A 19,640-nucleotide genomic window follows, 5' to 3' on the forward strand; every position below is an offset into this window, starting at 1 on the left:
TCGAACAAGTGTAAATAGTTGATGATGCTATTTTCTTGTGCATTCTATGCTATCTTTTTTCCAAGCGATCCAACAAGGGATCAAATTTCATTACTAGAGAGATAACGAAACCATGTTCAGGATATTACAACTACCAACAACAAAAAGAAACGCCGCTCCTAATGCTAGCGTCTGATAGAAACTAAGCCGAAACCAACAGGAAGTATGCATTCTATGCTACTTAGAAAAGGCAAGGAACAATAATATTAGTATACCATGATAGTTACTCCATCCATTAAAAAATGTAAGGCGTCCTTGAGTTTTTCTGGTCAACAAGTATCATCTTTGATTATGAATTTGTACTTATCATGTGTCCATAAAATTTATGTGAAATGAAACACATGTTCAAGAAGAATGCAATGATGCCATTAATTTACAAATTAAATTTTGTTACAAAGATCCTGTGAAAAAAAGTCCATTGCATGTTAGGACGGAATACAGAGGGAGTATTTCTTAGCCGATACTTCTAGTATCCCATAAAAGTCTTATCATCACCTTGAAATTGCGGCAAAACCTGAGTATTCAGATCAGATGGTTCTTAACTTCGACAAAGTAGTAGTGATAAGAACGATGCAAATTATTTCTGACTTTCTTCAATCCACTGAGTTGCTTCTCGAATATTTCTTATTCTTTATTTTTGAGTTTTTTCTTACATGGCGGTAGAGCTTTCCTGCTGGACTGTAGCCTGTATGTTTGCAGCTTAACCGCGTACAGAAATTTTTGCTAGTTGTGCAGAGTTCACCGTGAACTTGTTCAAGAATGATAAATATAGCATCTCCGAATAGCCAGTTGACTGTGTTCGCCATGGAAAGCCCGCCGATTCGAGTCCACGGCTCGACGCCATTCGCTGGCGGCAACAAACCTCCAGGGTCCAGCCTGTGCTGCCCCCACTCTCGGCTACACGACAACCTTTCCTCTGTCTCCCCGATCCGTCTTCCTCGCACTCCTCCGCTATATAAACCTCTTCCGCCCCATCGTCTCCGGCAGGCGGCAGCAAACCACATTGGGCATCACCAAGAACTAGGCTGAAGCTAGCAACATTACAATCGCTTCGTGTTACCGAGGAGCAGAGAGACCGCACCGCTTACAATGGGTCTCTGCGTGTCGTACGACGCGGCAGCCGACGGCGTGGCCACCGCGAGGGTGGTGCTGCCCAGCGGCGAGCTCCGGGAGTACTCTCAGGCGGTCACTGCGGCTCTGGCACTGGAGGAGGTCGGCCAAGGCAAGCAGGGGTGGTTCCTCTGCGACGCCGACGCGATGAGCTTCGAGGGCTCCGTCTCGGCGGTGGCCGGATGCGAGGAGCTCCGGCCGGGCCAGATATACTTCGTGCTCCCGGGCGACATGCTGCGCCGCCGCCTCACCCTCGAAGAGGTGTCAGCGCTCGCCGTCAAGGCAAGCGCGGCGCTCGTCAAGGCCGCCACCGCCTCCTCTGCTGGCGGCCGGCGCCGACGAGGCTCTGTGGCGCCTCTCGTGTTCGAGCCATCCGAGGATGATTACTCGGACGATGCGGTGATGACTTCCATCGCGGCGAAGCCGGTGGTGGCCCGGAAGCGGGTGGTCGCGTACCGGGCCGGGAGATCGCCGCCGAGGTTCTCTCCCGACTTGACCGCCATCCCGGAAAGCGAGTAGACGTGGCGCGCCGGCATCACGGTACAGCCAGAGCAAAAAAGGCATCTAGCATCGTCTCGCCTTGTCTTGCGTTCGACGTTGCTGCTGTCGTCGGAGTTGGATCCGATGCCGGTCAAACGCGGGAAATGCCTCATAGTTAGTTTCTGATAATTTAGCCGTCAGAAACATGGCCGGGAAATTGTATATATATGTCACTATGCCAGTGTAAATATTCAGGCAAGAAGATGCGGTATACATATTCCTGCATTAATTCCACTGCTCGTACTTCATTTCTAGTGTCTTTCAAGTTCGAATTTCCAAGGCTCACTCTGAAGTTTGACCCTTGACCTTCAAAGTTCAGAACACAAAAACGCGGTAAAGAAGATGAGAGAAACATGCAACCACTCACGAAAATAATTGACTCCACTGCCAGGATAACCTGAATCACTAGACCAATACTCCAAGAACACTGCAACCGTACATATAGGGCTCTAACCATCGACCTATCGTTTACTAGGAATGAAACACACGGAGAAGGAGAACCAACCTGAAATTGGGTGGTTTTTTTTTTTGAGAGAATGTGGTCTTTATTGATCAAGAAACATCATTACAAAGTTCGTCCCGGATGAAACCCGGGATAACACCTACTGAAATATTACAAACCAAATGCTCAGAACAACGAGCCCACTTGTGTGCTACCACATTCACATCACGACTAGCGAATTTAAACGAACAGGACTCAAAGTCCGTCGCTAAGGTTTTGATATCAGCAATAACTGAGCCCAAAGGAGAGCGATCCAAGCCCTTCGAAGAGATGCGTTGAACCAGAGATAAACAATCCGAAACTAGGACGGCTTTTGTTACTTCATGATCACGTGAAATCACCAGAGCTTGTCGCGCGGCCAGAGCTTCAGCCATCTCCGGAGAGGGTAGCCCAGCCAGTCCTTCACTTACTGACAAGATGAAGTCGCCATCATGGTTCCTGAGAACGATGCCACAACCCATCCGATTCTCCTGCGGAAAAAGAGCTGCATCGACATTTATACAAGTAAAGCCTTCCGGGGGAGGCGACCACCGTGGAGGAACAGCTCCACCCCGAACCTTGGGCGCTGCTCGGCGGGGAACCAGATGTGTCAAGATCATCTCGCACATATGCCAAAATTTTTGAGACAACTACAGCAATCCGGGTTTGCTCTGAGTTGTTCCTAACATCATTCCTAGCATTCCAGATGTGCCAAACCACCACCGCTAACACAGTAGCATTTGTCTTGGATTCTCTTTTCAAGAAATCGAAAACCCATTGCTTTGCATTCACCAGCTCTTTGCGTCTCAGCTGTAGAGGATAGTGTTGCTTAATTTCCTTCCAAATCTCTCTAGCCAGGGGACAGAATAAGAATAAGTGCTCCACTCTTTCCACTTGGCCACAGAAAACACACTGATCGTCCGCGGGAATATGACGATGTACCAGCTGGTGGCCTGTTGGGAGACAGTCATGAACCATTCGCCACAACACAATCTTCATCTTCCCCGGAGCTGAAATTTTCCAAAGTTCCTTCCAGCATTTCTGTTCTGCAGCGAAGTCAGAGAACGCACCACGTCCTCCCGTATTCTGGCAGCAGAAGAAACTCTCTGTCCGAGCCAGGTTATACGCCGACCGGACTGAATATTGGCCAAATCTATCGTGTGGCCAGGACACAAAATCTGCTCCTCCATGTCTGCTAATTGGGACTTGCAGAATTTCCTCTGCTAGCTCATCATGAAAGAAAGCTCTAACCGTGTCCTCCTCCCATCCATTTCCATGTTCATTCATCAGATAACGAACCTTGGCTGTCGAGGGAATAGGAGTGAGTGGTTTGATGGTACCTTGCTGATGTCCAGGGATCCAATTATCAGTCATGATCTTCATTGATTCTCCATCCCCAATGCCCCATCGAATACCCTTTTTGAGCAACTCTCGCCCAAACAAAATTGAACGCCAAGTAAAGGACGCCGATCTCGGTTTACCCGCAGATAAGAAGTCAGTATTCAGAAAATAGCGACCTTTTAACACCCTTGCACATAGCGAGGTCGGATTTGTAATTAGGCGCCAAGCTTGTTTTCCCAGCATTGCTTGGTTAAAGAGAACAAAGTCCCTAAACCCCATACCACCGAGAGATTTTGGTGAAGAAAGCCAATCCCACGACCTCCAGTGCATCTTCTTCACACCATCCTCAAAACCCCACCAATGGTCTGCAACACTGCCTGTCATCTTGTCGCAAATCGAAACTGGGACTTGGAAACAACTCATGACATAGTTTGGAATGGCTTGAACTACAAACTTGAGCCATGTTTCTTTCCCAGCTCGGGATAGTGGTCTACCCGAGCAACCAGTGGCACACTTCCAGACTCTTTCAGCAAGAAACTTGAAGGATGATGTGGCTGCTCTAGCAATCTCTGTCGGCATGCCTAGGTATGTGTCCCGAAGAATCTCATTTGACACCTCCGAGCCTCTTTCACCCGGTCTCCGATGTTACCTTGACATTTAGTTCCGAAGAAGATGGAGGATTTCTGTAAATTAACTTTTTGACCAGAAGCCTCACAGTAAGTGTTGAGAACTGATTTCAGAGATTCAACACTACTTGGATCACTGCGTGCAAAGAAGATACTGTCATCTGCGAAGAGTAAGTGTGATATAGACCATTTTTTAGTCCTTGTAGCTCACCAAGACCCTCCTTCTTCTGCATCAGACATGATAAACCTTCCGTACACAATAAGAATAAATAAGGACTAATTGGGTCTCCCTGACGAATCCCTCGAGATGGAACCACAGGAGATGTTAAAACCCCATTGACCTTCACTGCATATCTAGCCGAAGTGACACATCTCATCACTGATTTGATCCAGCTATCAGCAAAGCCGAGCTTACACAGACAACCATGAAGGTATTCCCATTCAATCCTGTCATACGCCTTCATCGTATCAATTTTGAGAGCAAAGAAGGGGTGCTTGCTCTGCTGACGACGAACTGTATGAAGACTTTCATAAGCAATAAGAGCGTTGTCCGTGATCAACCGTCCTGAGACAAACGCACTCTGAAACTCGGATACAACATCCGGCAACAGAAGTTTCAGTCTATTAGCAACAACTTTGGACGCAATTTTGTATAAGACATTGCACAGACTAATTGGTCTAAATTTAGACAAGTGTTTGGCCTTAGTCACCTTGGGTATTAGTACAATTACCGAGTCACAGAAACCCTCCGGAATCTCCTCTCCACCCAAGAAACTGCGAACTGCATCGCAAACCATATTCTCCACCAGGTCCCAGTGCACTTGGTAGAACATAGCAGGGAAACCGTCTGGGCCAGGCGCCTTAGTCGGTCCCATTTGGAAGAGTGCAACTTTAATCTCTTCATTGGAATAATATTTGCACAAATCAGCATTCATCTGATCGTCCACCTTGGATGGAATAGCCTCAAGAACAGAATTCATAGATGAAATTGGTTCCGAAGAGAACAAGGTCTCGCACCAATCATGAACCATACCTTTAATTTCACTCTGGTCAGTACAAATCGAGCCATCCTCCCTAGTCAAAGCATCAATACGGTTTGTGTTTTTCCTCCCCGTACACCTCTGATGGAAGAAGGCAGTGTTTCGGTCCCCCTCACAGAGCCATTCCACACGCGAGCGTTGCCGAGCCATAATCTCTTCTCTCTCAAAGAGCTCACAAAGCTGGCCCTCAACACTCTTCTCCTCAGCCACCAAATCCTCCGAGTGATGGGAATTGCGAAGGGAACGTAGGCGACGCTCCAAGCGACCAATCTCACGACGCACCGAGCCAAACGTCATATGACTCCAATCCTTCAGAGTTCCCGCCAGTTTATTCAAACTAGCAAATGCCGAGTGCATAGGATTCGGCCCAGTGGCACTATCGGCCCAACAAGCCTCCACTGTAGCAGTGTAGCTCTCGGCCCTCTTCCAGGCAGCTTCATATCTAAAACCTTGTTGCATCGGTACAGTATGGTAGGGCTGGCTCCGTTGCAAAGAGATTAGAATAGCATAATGGTCTGAAGAAGTAGTGATAATATTCTCCACTGTACACTCTTCAAACAATGATGTGAAACTCTCATTGGCTACCCCACGATCAAGACGCACTCGCACATTGCATTGTGCATCTTGTTTATTTGTCCAAGTGTATTTGGGGCCCAAAAAACCGAGATCAGATAAATTGCAAACATCCAAGCAGTCTCGGAACATTTGCATTTGAGTTTCTGACCTGTCCGCTGAACCATAATGTTCATCCCGGAGAAGAACCTCATTGAAGTCTCCACAACACAACCAAGCTCCCTCCCATTCACGGCGAAGTCGACGTAGCATGTCCCAGAAGAAGTGACGCAGCTCCCGTCGTGGCTCCCCGTATACAAAGGGAGCACGCCATGGTTCCGAATCCGCAGAAGACACTGTCACATCAATGATGTGCGCATTGGCTCCACGTAAGGACACCGTATACGGCTGCTTCCAAAAGAGCGCAAGGCCACCGCTCTGGCCCTCGCAACTGACAGCAAAGGAACCCGTGTAGCCCAGTGACCACATAAAATTCCTTGCCTTCGTATCCCACATTTTGGTTTCAGACAAAAATAGGATACAGGGTCTGAATGTCTTCACTAACCAGCGAAGTTCTCCCACCGTCGCGTCCGACCCAAGTCCGCGACAGTTCCAGCACAAAAGACTCATTGCATCAGGCGGAACTGCGCTGCAGTCTCCGCCAGATCCGCCGATCGAGATGTATTAGTCCTCATCTTCTTGTTTGAGTCTGAACTATGATCATCCTCCACTGTTTCTGGAACAGCATTGGTCTGACCAATGATAACCAGTGCCTTTTCCACATTTCCTTCAATAGCCGGCAACGCTGCAGTGGATTTTGCAGCCTTCCTTTTTAGCCCTGCCGAGTTCTGCTTCGGGTTCTTTGCTGGGAAAAGTTCACGGCCATTTGCATCCATCCTACCTCTGCCCCGGCCACGGCCGTTCCTGCCACGACCCCTGCCAGCCGTCGTAGTTTTCTGAGGCGAGGAAACCTCATGATCATCGCTCTGATTAGGGCCTCGAGCCACCTCTTTGCCTCTTCCACGTCCCTGGACGGAAGATGCATCCGAGCCACGTGATCCCGGGAAAGAATTGCTTCCACCCGAGCCTGCCTTGGTGCTAGAGCTGGAGCCCCCCGCATGCTTCACGCCATCATCAGCTGACAATCGCTTAGAAGTATAGGGCAGCTCCCCATTCTCGTCTCTCTCCGCAGGTGTTGCACAGACCAAAGTCGAGTGCCCCAATAAACCACAGGAGAAACAATACAGTGGCAGACGTTCATACTGCACTTCATACCTTGAGCTAGTCTGCAAACGGCTCGAGGAGACAGTAACCCATCGGAGTAGCGGCTCATTTACATTCACCTCCACTCTGACACGCATATATGAGCCCCAACAGCGACCCATGTCATCCGCTTCAACCTTCTTGACCACGCCAAGTGGCTTAGCAATCTCCAGACCTCTATCTGCCCTCATCAACCTTGTTGGCAGCTTATGGATTCTGGCCCATATCGCCAGACGATCGAACACAACATCCACAGGAGATACATCAGCATCAAAAAACTTGAGTAACACTGCGTGCTTACCCACTTTCCATGGCGAACCCTCCATAACTCGATCACGATCCACCTTGGATCCGAACTCCGCGACGAACCGATTGTCGCCCCCAGGATTGAAGATCAATCCCCTTGGGTTGCCCCACGCCGGCCGCATCGCCGACTCTGATCGTCTCGATATGCGGGACATTGGGAGAGAGAACCTTACCAACCAACACTCCGTCCGGATCGACCAGTTCCGGATCATCGACATCGTCGATCACCACAGCAGATGGATTCCGGCTGCCGTAAGGCGCAGCTGCGCCATCGGATGCTCCACGAGTTCCCCGGACCGAGAGGAACCAGCTCCGTCGCCGGCGCCAGTGGCGCCCGCCTTCTTGCCCGGCCCAGATGGGGGCAGCTCCGAGACAGCTCCACCCCCGATCTGCTGTGCTTTCGATTTTCCCGAGTCCTCCCGGATCGACCCTTCGACCAAATCTCCAGCCGCCATAGATCCCGATCTCACAACCGCAGGGCCAAGGGCGGGTAGTTCTACCAGAGAACCCCGGGATCGCCCCGAACCCAAACGAAAGCAAGATGGAAGATGGTAGCGCAGAGAGGGGAGAGCGATCGAGATGGAGAGAACGGAGAAAAGGGAGAGAAATCAACCACGATTGAGATCTCAGGTGAGTTCAGGAACCCTAGGTTTCACGTCGCCAGTGCGTCGCCAACCCTAGAGAGCCGAACAGTTTTTTTGCAACTCGCAGCGCTCCACTTATCGCTGAGATTGGGTGGTTAGGAGGGTGGTTGTACCCCCAGCCTACCAGAGTTCAAACCCCAGGTTTGACATCTACGTGTCTCATAAAGGCGGAATATTCATTCAGTGGGAGGCGACGTTCCCGTCGACAGCGAGGCGCCTGTGGTGACTTCGTCAATTTCAAGATCTAATCCGCCGGCTCGGTCTTCCGGAGGTGCTCATAGGGGTAGGGTGTGCGTGTGTGCGTTCATAGGGGTGAGTGTATGCGCGTGTATGTGAGCGCCTGCGTTTGTACTGTGTTTCTCAAAAAGAAACACACGGAGAAGAAAATGATTTACATGATTGTTGATCATGCCCTCCGAGTTATACATATTATTATTCTGGTGTTTCTGGAAACAATCTTCCCTAAACATATCCGGTGATTTCCAAAATATTATTTAGCACGTGCTCCTATGCACTTTGTAAGAGTGAAAGGTGGACCAGATATTGATAAAGTACTACATTTTTATAGCTCACTATTGTATATGTTGGCTCTAAGTTGGCTATAGATGACATGGCACTTGGCTTATAGCCAGCAGCTGGTTACACTATTGGAATTGCTCTAAGTGTGTCACCCTACCATTGAGCAATAGTCAATAGCAGGGTCTGGAGATCCATAGTGACTCTCACACATTCAGCGATGAATCTTTTGATTATGTGAATCATAAACTTTGTAACCAATTCCTTTTGTCTCGCCGTATTTTACTTATCTGATATCCGGTCGTCGGTATCAACCATACCTAGCTCGATATTGTTACATGAAAAGTACTCTTTACTCGTTCTGATACGACATCTTTGTTACCTAGTCACATGCTTTGCTAGCGGTGTCGATGCGATATCACCGAGCAGTCCAATAGTATTTCTATATGCCATCCAGATGGAAAAAATCCCACTCTTAATTCATGAGCCTTAACTAATACTTTTAGAATATCCAACGCAACATTTATAGTCACCATATTACGTTGTGACGTTTGATGTCATCAAGCCCCTCCGGTGTTAGTAATTGACATGATGTAATGATCTAAACATTAGTGTTAATTGAAAGGACGAGATGTCGCCTAGAGGGGGGATAGGCGTTTTAAAAACTATTGCGGATTTGGCTTGTAAGAATGCATAATTAAACTAGCGTTTATTTTACAAGCACAAAATCTAAATATACTAGACTCAACTAAGTGCAACAACAACAACTCAAGCTAAGCAAGATAGGCACAAGATATATAAACACAAATGATGGCAATATATATGTACTTCAAGCACGATGGTTATCACAAGAAAAGTAAAGTCGGGTATAGAGATAACCGAGGCACGTTGGGCCAAAGATGCATTCCCATGTTCCCCCACACAAGGTGAGGTACGTCACGTTTGAGAGATGCGTTCTACCACGAAGATCTCCCGAACGCCACAAAGGCTTACCTTTTTCTCCAAGCCAATACCACGAATGATAAAGGCATTTCCCTTATGCCTAGCTTTTTCTTCACTCCGGAGATGGCAAGCTCCACAACCATTTCACAAACTCCACGAAGAAGAAGCCCATGCCTCTTCACAATCTTCCACGAAGAGGTCATCAGAACACAAACCGCCAAGCCAACTAGGAGGTCACCCCTCCAAGAGTAACAAGCTCACGGTCTCTAAATCTTCTCTTTTTTAATAGATGGCCCCATTTTCCTGATCTCACAGCGAGCCACATCACCTCATTAACAATTTCCACTTCCTCTCATTGTTTCCAAGCGTACCTAACGTTTTTGCTGCCCGGACCGACACGGCAGGACTGCAGAGCCGAACCAGAGCGCTTCCGCGCCAGACCCACGAATCTGGATCGATTTTAATCCTTCTTCCATGGCGACCCAACGTTTCCTCTTCCACGCCCGCACATCTTCCATCCTCAACAAATTCGTCAACCTTTTAATTGGTCATAAATCCTTCTGGTCTTTCACCTTTCCCAGCCACTCTATTCCCGTACTCCCAATTCACGTTGATGCCTCCACTCATGCTCTGCCATTGCCGCTGCAAGGCTAGGCCCCTAAGGGAGATCTTGAGGCATTGATGACCATGTCAAAGATTCAGATTGTGATGTTGCGAAGGAGCCCAATATCATACCGAACCTCATCCTCAAGTGATTCCCACGACCTTGATTTAATTATGTATGCCCAGCCTTACAATTTCTAATGTGGCACTTCCTTTTGGGTTTGGGCGTTTCTGTGCAGGGATTTACAAGTCGTGCTCTGGATTAATGGGCTCTATCCGTTCCTGGTAATCTATGCCGCTAATTTCAATTAGGCTTGCACTCTTCTCCTGATTCTTTTGCTCAATCTGTACATATTCTGTGTATTGCCTTCAATGCTCGATATTCTTAGGTTTGCTCAGGAAGATTACAGTCAAGCATACCAAATCGGTTTTGTCAGTGAAGCATACCTAATCGGTTTCGTCATAATAAGATCTCTGTGTAGCTTTCACAAGAATTTTATTTGCTTTTAATTATCGATGAACTTTTCCACGGGTTTGGGTATTGGAAGGTGATTCAATTCGGTCCTACTGGTAGGAAAAGATCAACTATCACTTCAGTTCAGAATGTATTTTCGTTTTCTGATATTTGAATGCCTCATTGCTAACTTTAAACTGCTGCGGCCTGTAGATGATGGATAATGAAGATCCTCAAAGTATGCCTACGAGTAGGATTCTCTTAATTATCAAGTTTTATATGTCACGCTTGATAATGTTTGGTATGCCACGGGTTCTTTCTCAGTTCTGTTTTCCTCTCATTTTCTTCCATTCGTTGTGGCTGAGGTGCTCCAAAGGTGAGATGACTAAAATGACACCACATCCTTTTTCAGGTTGACGTTTTTTGTGCAGCAAAGGGAGAAACCATTGTGGGTTCATATAAACAGTTATTTTGTATGAAATTTATACTAGATTTAAATAAATGTGCCAAGATACAATTGTATTGGACACACAACCCGACGCCTTTTCTCCAGTTTGTATATACTGTATTGAAAATGCTTTATATTTTGTCATTGAATTTCCGCAGCAACGCGCGGGGTATCATCTAGTTGAACTAATCGTAATGGAGAGCTCAACACTTATGAAAGATGCAAAAGGAAGAACACCAAAGCTAGTAAAATCCTTCACACTTCAATTCCACCAAAGCAACAAATGCTATATGGAGAAACTAGAGAGGAAGAACAATGGTGGAAATAAACAAATGACTCTAAGATCTAAGATCCCAAGAGTTCCCTAACTTAGAGGAGGAATTGATTGGTGGAGATTGTAGATCTAGATCTACTCCTTCAAATCCTTCAAGAAGATGCAAGAATCATGGGAGGGATCGGTAGAAAGGAAGCAAGATTTTAAGGTTCAACAATGGAGTAGGAGAGAGGGAGAGCAAATAGAATGGTTGACCTTACCTCCTTAAGGAGGAAGACGGGATACAAATAGCCCAAGGAGAAAACTAGCCGTTTGAGGGCAGAGTCCGGCAACCCGGCAGCCAGCTCGGCAGGGCCGGGCCATGGGAAGGGCCACCGGGCACCAGCAGCAACCGGTGTGCCAGGCCAGAGGCTAGCATACCCGGAATCAGCATCCAGTTGGCCGGGTTGGGTGCCGACCTGCCCCGTGTCTAGGTAGGTCCTGCCGGGCATTATGCCAGATTGCTCGACTTCCCTCAAATGACCATTTTTCTCCGAGAACTAAAACATCTTCTCACGTAGTTCCCCAACTCTGATTGAGATGAAACCAATTTTGTTGGAAAGATAATGACGAATGTTTTTAGATGATTTTAGAGAGGGAGCCTCCCAATGTCAAGAAACGATAAAGACGTCCAAACTCAAGCGCAATAGAAGATGCATACGGATTCTGTTTTTGATGAACTTGGGCTTGTTGAAAAGCTAGCAATAAGCTCAAGAGAACCTCACACAGAGAAAAACCAAGAAGCAACAAGAATATAGGGATGCAAAGGATTGAGCTCCCAAAGAGAATGCGATCAAGTTACCCAACCAAAAGCTCCTCTTGATAGTGCGGCTATCTATCCTATAACCCGGTCTCCCAACAACCACCTTGAGACCGGTAAAAGGAAAACCTAGCAATGCCATACCTTTGCCTTGCACATCCCGCTTGAGGTCTCGAATGAAGTGGTTGAGAATCTCAATATGGTTCGTTCTTGTGTGTTGCACCAGGTTCTAGGCGATCTTGATGGCACTTTGATTGGCACATAAAAGAGGCACTTTGTCACAAGTGACATCGTAATTTTTTAAAGTTTGCCTCATCCATAAGATTTAAGTGCATCCACTAGCAGCCGCCACATACTCGGATTCGGCGGTGAAGAGAGCTATGCAATTTTGCTTCTTAGAAGACCAACACACCAAGGACCTACCAGGAAATTGGTATGCCACGGAGGTTGATTTCCTATCATCCTTATCTCCCGCCCAATCCGAGTCCGTATAGGCGTACAGAAAATAAGTGAGAAGCCATAGCCCTTTGGGTACCATAATCCAAATCTTGGGCTAAGAACTATATATCCAAAGATTCTTTTGACCGCTACCAAGTGACTTTATTTAGGAGCGGCTTGATACCTTACACATACACCTACACTCAACACAATATACGGTCTAGATGCACAAAGGTAAACCAAGGGGGCTATCATGCATGGAGAGGTTTACCTTTGAATCCACGTCCTTACCAATGGGATCAAGTGCAATATGACAATTGGTAGCCATTGGAGTCTTTGCACTATTCAAGTTCTTCATATAGAATCTCTTGAGCATGTCTTGAATGTACTTAGCTTGGTAAATGAATGTTCCTTCTCTCAATTGCTTGATCTCAAAACCAAGGAAGAACCTCATTTCACCCATCATGGACATCTCAAACTTGTCGGTCATAGTCTTTGAAAATTATTCATTGAAAGCTTTATTAGTAGATCCAAAGATAATATCATCAACATATATTTGGCAAATAAAAAGCTCCCCATCAACCCTCTTAGTAAAAAGGGGGGGTCGATTAGCCCGAGTTGAAAGCCATGGTCTAGCAACAACTCTTTAAGGTGCTCATACCACGCACGTGGGGCTTGCTTAACGCTATAGAGTGCCTATCGAGTTGAAAGACATGGTTGGGGAACTTGAGATCCTCGAACCCGAACAAACACCATAACTTTTAGAGGTCCATTAAGAAATTAAATTTTTACATCCATTTGTTGCAATTTGAAGTTATGGTGAGAAGCATATGCAAGAAGGATACGGATGACTCAAGGCGAGCTACGGGAGCGTAGGTTTCACCAAAGTCAATGCCTTCCACTTCAGAGAAACCTTGAGCCACCAATCTTCTCTTGTTCCGAATGACAATAGCATGTTCATCTTGCTTGTTCTTGAAATATCCACTTGGTGCAAAATAACATTGCGACAACCATTGGGCTTCTCTACTAATCTTCACACATTGTTGCGCTTGAAGTTATTGAGTTCTTCATGCATAGCATCCAACCAATCCGGATCTTCACATGCATCAAAGACTTTCTTCGGTTCCACCATGGAGATATAAGCTTGATGATCAATAAAGTTGGCTAGTTGTCTCCGGGTGGTCATTTGCTTCCTCAAATCACCGACAACTTAATCAAGAGTGTGACCTCTTATTATCAATGTGTTGGAAACTCCTTCCTTGGGACGGGCTTCGATATCCTCAATAGAGCTTCGAGGAATCACTTGGTCTTCTTGACTATTTTGATCCTTGTCTTGACCATCAATTTGAGCTTGGTCAACTTCTTGAGTTTGCTCACCATCATAAGGTTGATCTTGGACATCACTTGGTGTTGCACCATCATCATTGGGTTGTTCTTGTTCAACACTTGGTGCTTCTCCATCAATCTCACTTGGTTGATCTTGTCCTTGATCTTGCTCATAAGATGGAGGGTCTTGAGCTTGTTCTTCGGTTGGTGTAACATTGTCCACAAGATTGAGAGCTTGTTGAGTTTGTGAGGATGAGGGATTCACTTGAGTAGAGCATAGTCCTTCGTAATGGGAATAAACCTAAGGGTGTCCACCATTGGTCTCACTCACCACAGGAGAGAAGGCCCAAGAAGGGGTCTAGTCGGCAAGGGCGACTGGGCCTAAAACCCTGAGCGACTGGGCTTAAACGCTGAAGGATGGCGACTTGCCCGGAGGCCCAGGCGACTGAAGCTGTAAATTATTTGGGCGTGGGATAAAGGATCCCGGCCTTATAGCGATTGTTGGGATACGATCTTATCCTCATGTAACCCTACATCGCGGGTGCCTATATAACCCCCGAGCTAAACCCTAGATTTGATCCGATCTCACTCTCCCTCACCTCCATAGCTCTCGGTCCTCTGGCCGACTGAGTCAACCTATTGTAAAACTCCATGCGAGCAATAGATCTAGCAGGACTTAGGCCTTTTACTCTCTGTAGGGGCTGAACCTGGTAAAATCCCTGTTAGACTATATGTATGGTTGAGATTAGACTAGGATTAGATCATCTTGTACTCCAAGTCTACCTCTCCTTGTACCTCTATATATACCCCCAAAGGGTCATGGAATACAACATGGTAGAACCCTAGAATATTGTGTGTTGTATTCCATGACCCTTTGAGGGTAGTGTTGTATTCCATGACCCTTTGAGGCTATATATAGAGGTACAAGGAGAGGTAGACTCGGAGTACAAGATGATCTAATCCTAGTCTAATCTCAGCCGTACATATAGTCTAACAATCCCGTGTCCTGTGCACCTCGATCCGCATATGGCTACGCCACCTTGCCCCCACATCAATGAAGTGTTGCACCCTGTAGCACCCGCCGTGGTCATATCCACGATATTTCCCGAGATGCCACACCGTGTCTCTCAATGGGGCAAAAAAATCATGTCCCCATTCTTACTATGGCTTCTTGAGGTATCGCATCATCTACACAAACATCAACTTGCCTCACTTGGGAGCCATAAATTTTCTTCGAACTCCACACTAGAAGATTCAACGACAATCGCCGAGGTTTTTCAAAGATTCTATAAGTGTGAGATTTGGCACCGTAACCAACAAATATACCCTCCAAAGCTTTAGATTCAAATTTAGACAAACAAAATCCTTTGATTTTATAAAACACTTAAAACGGAACACCTTGAAGTAGGTGATTTTAGGCTTGTGTTCAGAGAGAATTTCATAAGGAGTCTTGTTCAAGCCCTTGCGGAGATAGGGCCGGTTTTAAGAATGACATGCGGTGGAGATGGCTTCGGCCCAAAAGTCGTAGCGAGATTTATACTCCAACAACATAGACCTTGCCATATCCATAAGAGTCTGGTTCTTCCTCTCCGCAACACCATTTTGTTGAGGGGTGTACCCCTCATCAAAGAAAGTCATTGAGTGTGTAGTTCTTGAACTCGGAGCCGTTCTCACTTTCTTATTGCCAATATAGTGAGGTTGTGTTGACGTTGCTTTGGTGGCAAAGTCGATGAAGATTTGTTAAGTCTCATCCTTCTTCTTGAGAAAATAGTCCCAAATATAGCTTGAATAATCATCAACAATTACTAATTAGGCCATGTTTCTTCAAACCAAGCCACCTCTGAAATTACAACTCCAACACAAAAAGTCTGTCCTAAGAGCAACAGCCGAGCCACAAGTCGCTCTAAGCCGGTCACCTCGGAAGTCCAGATCCTCAACTGAAGTACTGAACTCTTCTTGTTAACGCACCATTAAAATAGAAGATGGCGGAACTTGGCCAAACATTTCTTAAACCTCTATCAATCACTTGAAACAAAACCAGCAACGAACCCATGGCCGAACCCAGCACCCTGAAAGGCTGAAGCATGATTAGTATAAGCGCCCACTTTGCTCGGATGGTCAGCCGAATAATTAATCCCGTACACCAAAACACGACTAATATATCCCTTCAACGCATATGAGCACGTTGAGTCCCGCGGCCATGCATCCTGCAACCCAAAGATTCCCGCTGCCGCCCGCTGGTCCGACGCGCCGGCGACAAGATCTACCATACAAAACACCATCTGCAGTATGCAACTCTGCACTCACCACCCGTGGCGCGTGCATTGGTCTGCCAGGCGAAATTGCATGGAAGCTCAAGCTGGAACGACGGACGGGCGTCACAGGGGACGTCTCGCCAGAACATGATGCGGCCGGGATCGGACCTGTCTGTTTGGTGCGTGGTATTATTATGGAATTCCTATTATTATTGGCTCGGCCGGCCAGACCAAGTGGCCTGTTCAGCTGCTCGTGTGGCTCCCCACCGCCCGAGCATGCATATGCATGTGCGCCGTGCCACCCGACGTGGCCGAGCCGGGCGAGTGATTCTCGTCGGCGTCGCTCGCATGCACGACGCCACGACGCACGCAATGGGCCTCGCTGGCTGGCTGGGCAGGTAGGCGACGCTCCGGCGCAGCTGCGGTTTAAAAACGCATGATCCTCTATTGGTCGATCCGTGGACCTGGAGAATGCTGTCGTTTGTCTTCTCTGGCGTTCAGCTGGTTTGGACTGACATCAGATCGATCTCGTGGAGACGCAGGGACCGTTGATCGGGTGACGAGCGGTTGGCGACATCCTGTGGTTCGGAGACGACCACGACCATGCATGCATGGGCCAGCCAGCTACAGTTGTACTATAATACAATTATACAAATTTCATGGGACGTGGCTAGCCAGCATCCGGTGCTGGTTGGTCCGGCCCAGCATCCGAGTGCTGGCTGGTCCGGCCCAGCATCCGAGTGTTGGATGGCTTGGGCCAGCATCCGAGTGCTGGATGGCTTGGGCCGACATCCGGTGCTAGTTTGGCTTCATGGGCACCCGTTTGTCGATCTCCAGACAACAACACGTCCAGACAAACAGCAAAAAGTGCAAAGACAAAAAGCAACCCAAGTCAAAAAAGATGGCAAAAAGGCAGGAGGACCAATGCTATATTTGTACCACCCTCCAACGGGTGTACAGACCACACAAAATTCGACCCCAGACATCCAGACCAAGAAACTAGCTTTGCTCCTGCCCTAACTCCTTCTTCCTCCTCCAGATCTACTTCTTCTTCCTCCAGATCTTCTACAGAGAACTCCCATGGATCCAAGATAGTTCGAAGCAACTGCACATCGGCTAAAAGAACACATCACAGCAGAAAGGTAATCCCTAATCTCCTCCTTGTCTATTTTCAGCAGCATGAACACATCTCTCCCAGATCTCCAGATCTCCTTGTCTATTTTCAGCAGCAGAAAAAATTACTTGTATATATGATGAACAACAGCAGATACATGGTCAAAAACACAAAATCAACAGCAGATATATGTTTGTCTTGTTGTATTCTGTACTAAAAGATCTAGCTTTTCATGGTCATCTGCACAGATATGGCTAGGAAAAGATCTAGCTTTTCATGGACATCTGCACGTATATGGCTAGGAAAACATAAAAGAACATATTTTTTCATGAAAATCTGTAGATATGGTTTGGAAAACCAGGATCAAACATACAAAACTTGGCTTTTACCGTTGTACCCAACAAATTGCAGACATCATAGCTGGTTTCATGAAAGTTGGTTTCTGTTCTACCCAACAAAATGTGGTATTTCCATGAACACTTGCAGATATAACCTAGTTTTACTTTTCCATTATATCTCTAGGCTGATATCAAACTACAAAAGCAACATGCTGGGATACTTTTTACCCCAAAACTAGGTTGATTTAAAAACAGATGAACTGTGACACAAGTAATGGGAGAGAGAGAAAGCATACCTGTGGCACACATATAACCATAGTTTTCATTTGCGTAGTAACATCATAGTATAAACAAAGATACTAGACATCATAGTAGATAGTATGGTTTGGAGAAAAAAAAGAAGGACAGAAGGTAGGCAAAAACACCAGTTCTTGGTCAGACCAAAAAAATAAAACTGCCAACTAGTAGTGGTCATTCGGAAAACAACACATAAACCAACTAGATGTGTTTTTGTTTTCTCCGAAACATAAAAGACGTAGCGATACAGCTGCAGAATGATTTTCCCTTTCTGCCATTTGATATGCTGATGCCTCTTTGCCACTACTTGATCATTTTGATTAAAACCTGCATAGTTAAAATGCAAAAATGAACTTGTCAAATTGGAAAAGAAAACAGATAAAAAAAGGCAACTTTAAAAAATGAAAATTATTATGTTTAGGTAGTTCCAGGATTTTTGTATATAAGATGCTTCTGGCATTGAAAACATGATAGGCCCGACATAACATGAGAAACCGAAAATATGCTATGTTTGAAGTAGTTGTTCATTTAGTTGCTTTGGTTCAAAAAAACTAACGAGCTTTTTCATGTTAACAGATGTCGAGAATCGATCCGAATGCCGGTCCAACGGAAGATGATGACATTGACATGGATCCTCCTTTTGCACTCAAGCTCCGCCACCTGAGATGGTTGAAGAATCTCCAGACCCAATAGGCAGCGAGCAGGAAGTTGGTGGTGGTTCAAATGACCACAGTAATAGAGGCCCGCATAACAATTCAGCTTCACACAATGTTGGGAACAACAGCATTCCGACTACTACAATGCCTACAGAATCTACCACTTATCCAGAGTTCGAAGATGGTGAAGATGACATAGCTGGCATGCATGAAGTTCTTTCCACCCCAACATAACCATTTATTGGTATGCGGTTTGATACCGTTGAAGCAGCAAGAGTACATTATAATGCTTATGCAGCGAAGTTGGGTTTCTCAGTTAAGTCTCACACATCCCAAAGGAACGAGACATACGAGCACACTCGGAGAAGCAGCAGTTTGTATGCAACAAATTCCGCAAACCTAAAACAGATGAAGAGTTGCAGAGGGAAAGGATGAACATTATTGAAGAAGTGAGCCCAGTACAGATGGATGAAGAAAATTCAGAAGGACATGATGAAGATGTCACAGCTGGACCATCAAAAAGAAGTTCTAGTAGATTAGCGGTTAAGCGCAAGAGAGAAACTATCAAGCAGACGAGTTGTCGTGCTAGAATGTTTGTGAAGCTAATAAACAACAAGTGGGAGGTGACCTATTTTATTGCGAGAGCATAACCACGCCATGGTTGACAAGCCATCCCTTACAAAATACTTGAGATCACACAGGGGTATTCCACCAGATGAGAGAGAGTTCCTAAGATGCCTACACAATTGCAATTTACAAACAGGTTTGACCATAAACCAAAACCATTTTTTTCTTTTCCCATTTCATGTTTCTTAAAAAGTAGTCAGCATTTTGGAAGAATTGTTTTAAAGTAGTAGGAATGCACCTCTTGGAAATATGAAAACTGCAAAACAGTATGTATGTTCGCACCTAACTTGTGTTCTTTAGTCAACCAACTTGGTTTAGCAAATTTGCTTGAGTTGCTTTTACTCGAATTTGCTTAAGGTAGTGAAAACACCAGTTGCACACATCAACTGGTGTTTCCAAACTTGTTGATTCAGTAAAGCAACTTAACAAAAAGTTGGTATACGACTTAACAACACTTGTGTTCTTTAGTCAACCAACTTGGTTTAGCAAATTTGCTTAAGTTGCTTTTACTGAATTTTGCTTAAGGTAGTGAAAACACCAGTTGCACACATCAACTGGGTGTTTCCAAATTTGTTTATTCAGTAAAGCAACTTAACAAAAAGTGGGTGTAC

The 19,640-nt window shown here is 46.0% G+C and overlaps 1 protein-coding gene across 1 annotated transcript; it reads left to right on the plus strand.

Annotated features, from left to right (window-relative positions):
* Positions 1-1,128: 1,128 nt before the first annotated feature.
* On the plus strand, positions 1,129-1,668 carry LOC124700679. The gene has a single exon (XM_047232765.1). The coding sequence runs from the start codon at positions 1,129-1,131 to the stop codon at positions 1,666-1,668; it is 540 nt and encodes a 179-aa protein (XP_047088721.1).
* The last annotated feature ends 17,972 nt before the right edge of the window (positions 1,669-19,640 follow it).

This window comes from Lolium rigidum, chromosome 3 (assembly GCF_022539505.1).
Source record: "Lolium rigidum isolate FL_2022 chromosome 3, APGP_CSIRO_Lrig_0.1, whole genome shotgun sequence".
Taxonomy (NCBI): domain Eukaryota; kingdom Viridiplantae; phylum Streptophyta; class Magnoliopsida; order Poales; family Poaceae; genus Lolium; species Lolium rigidum.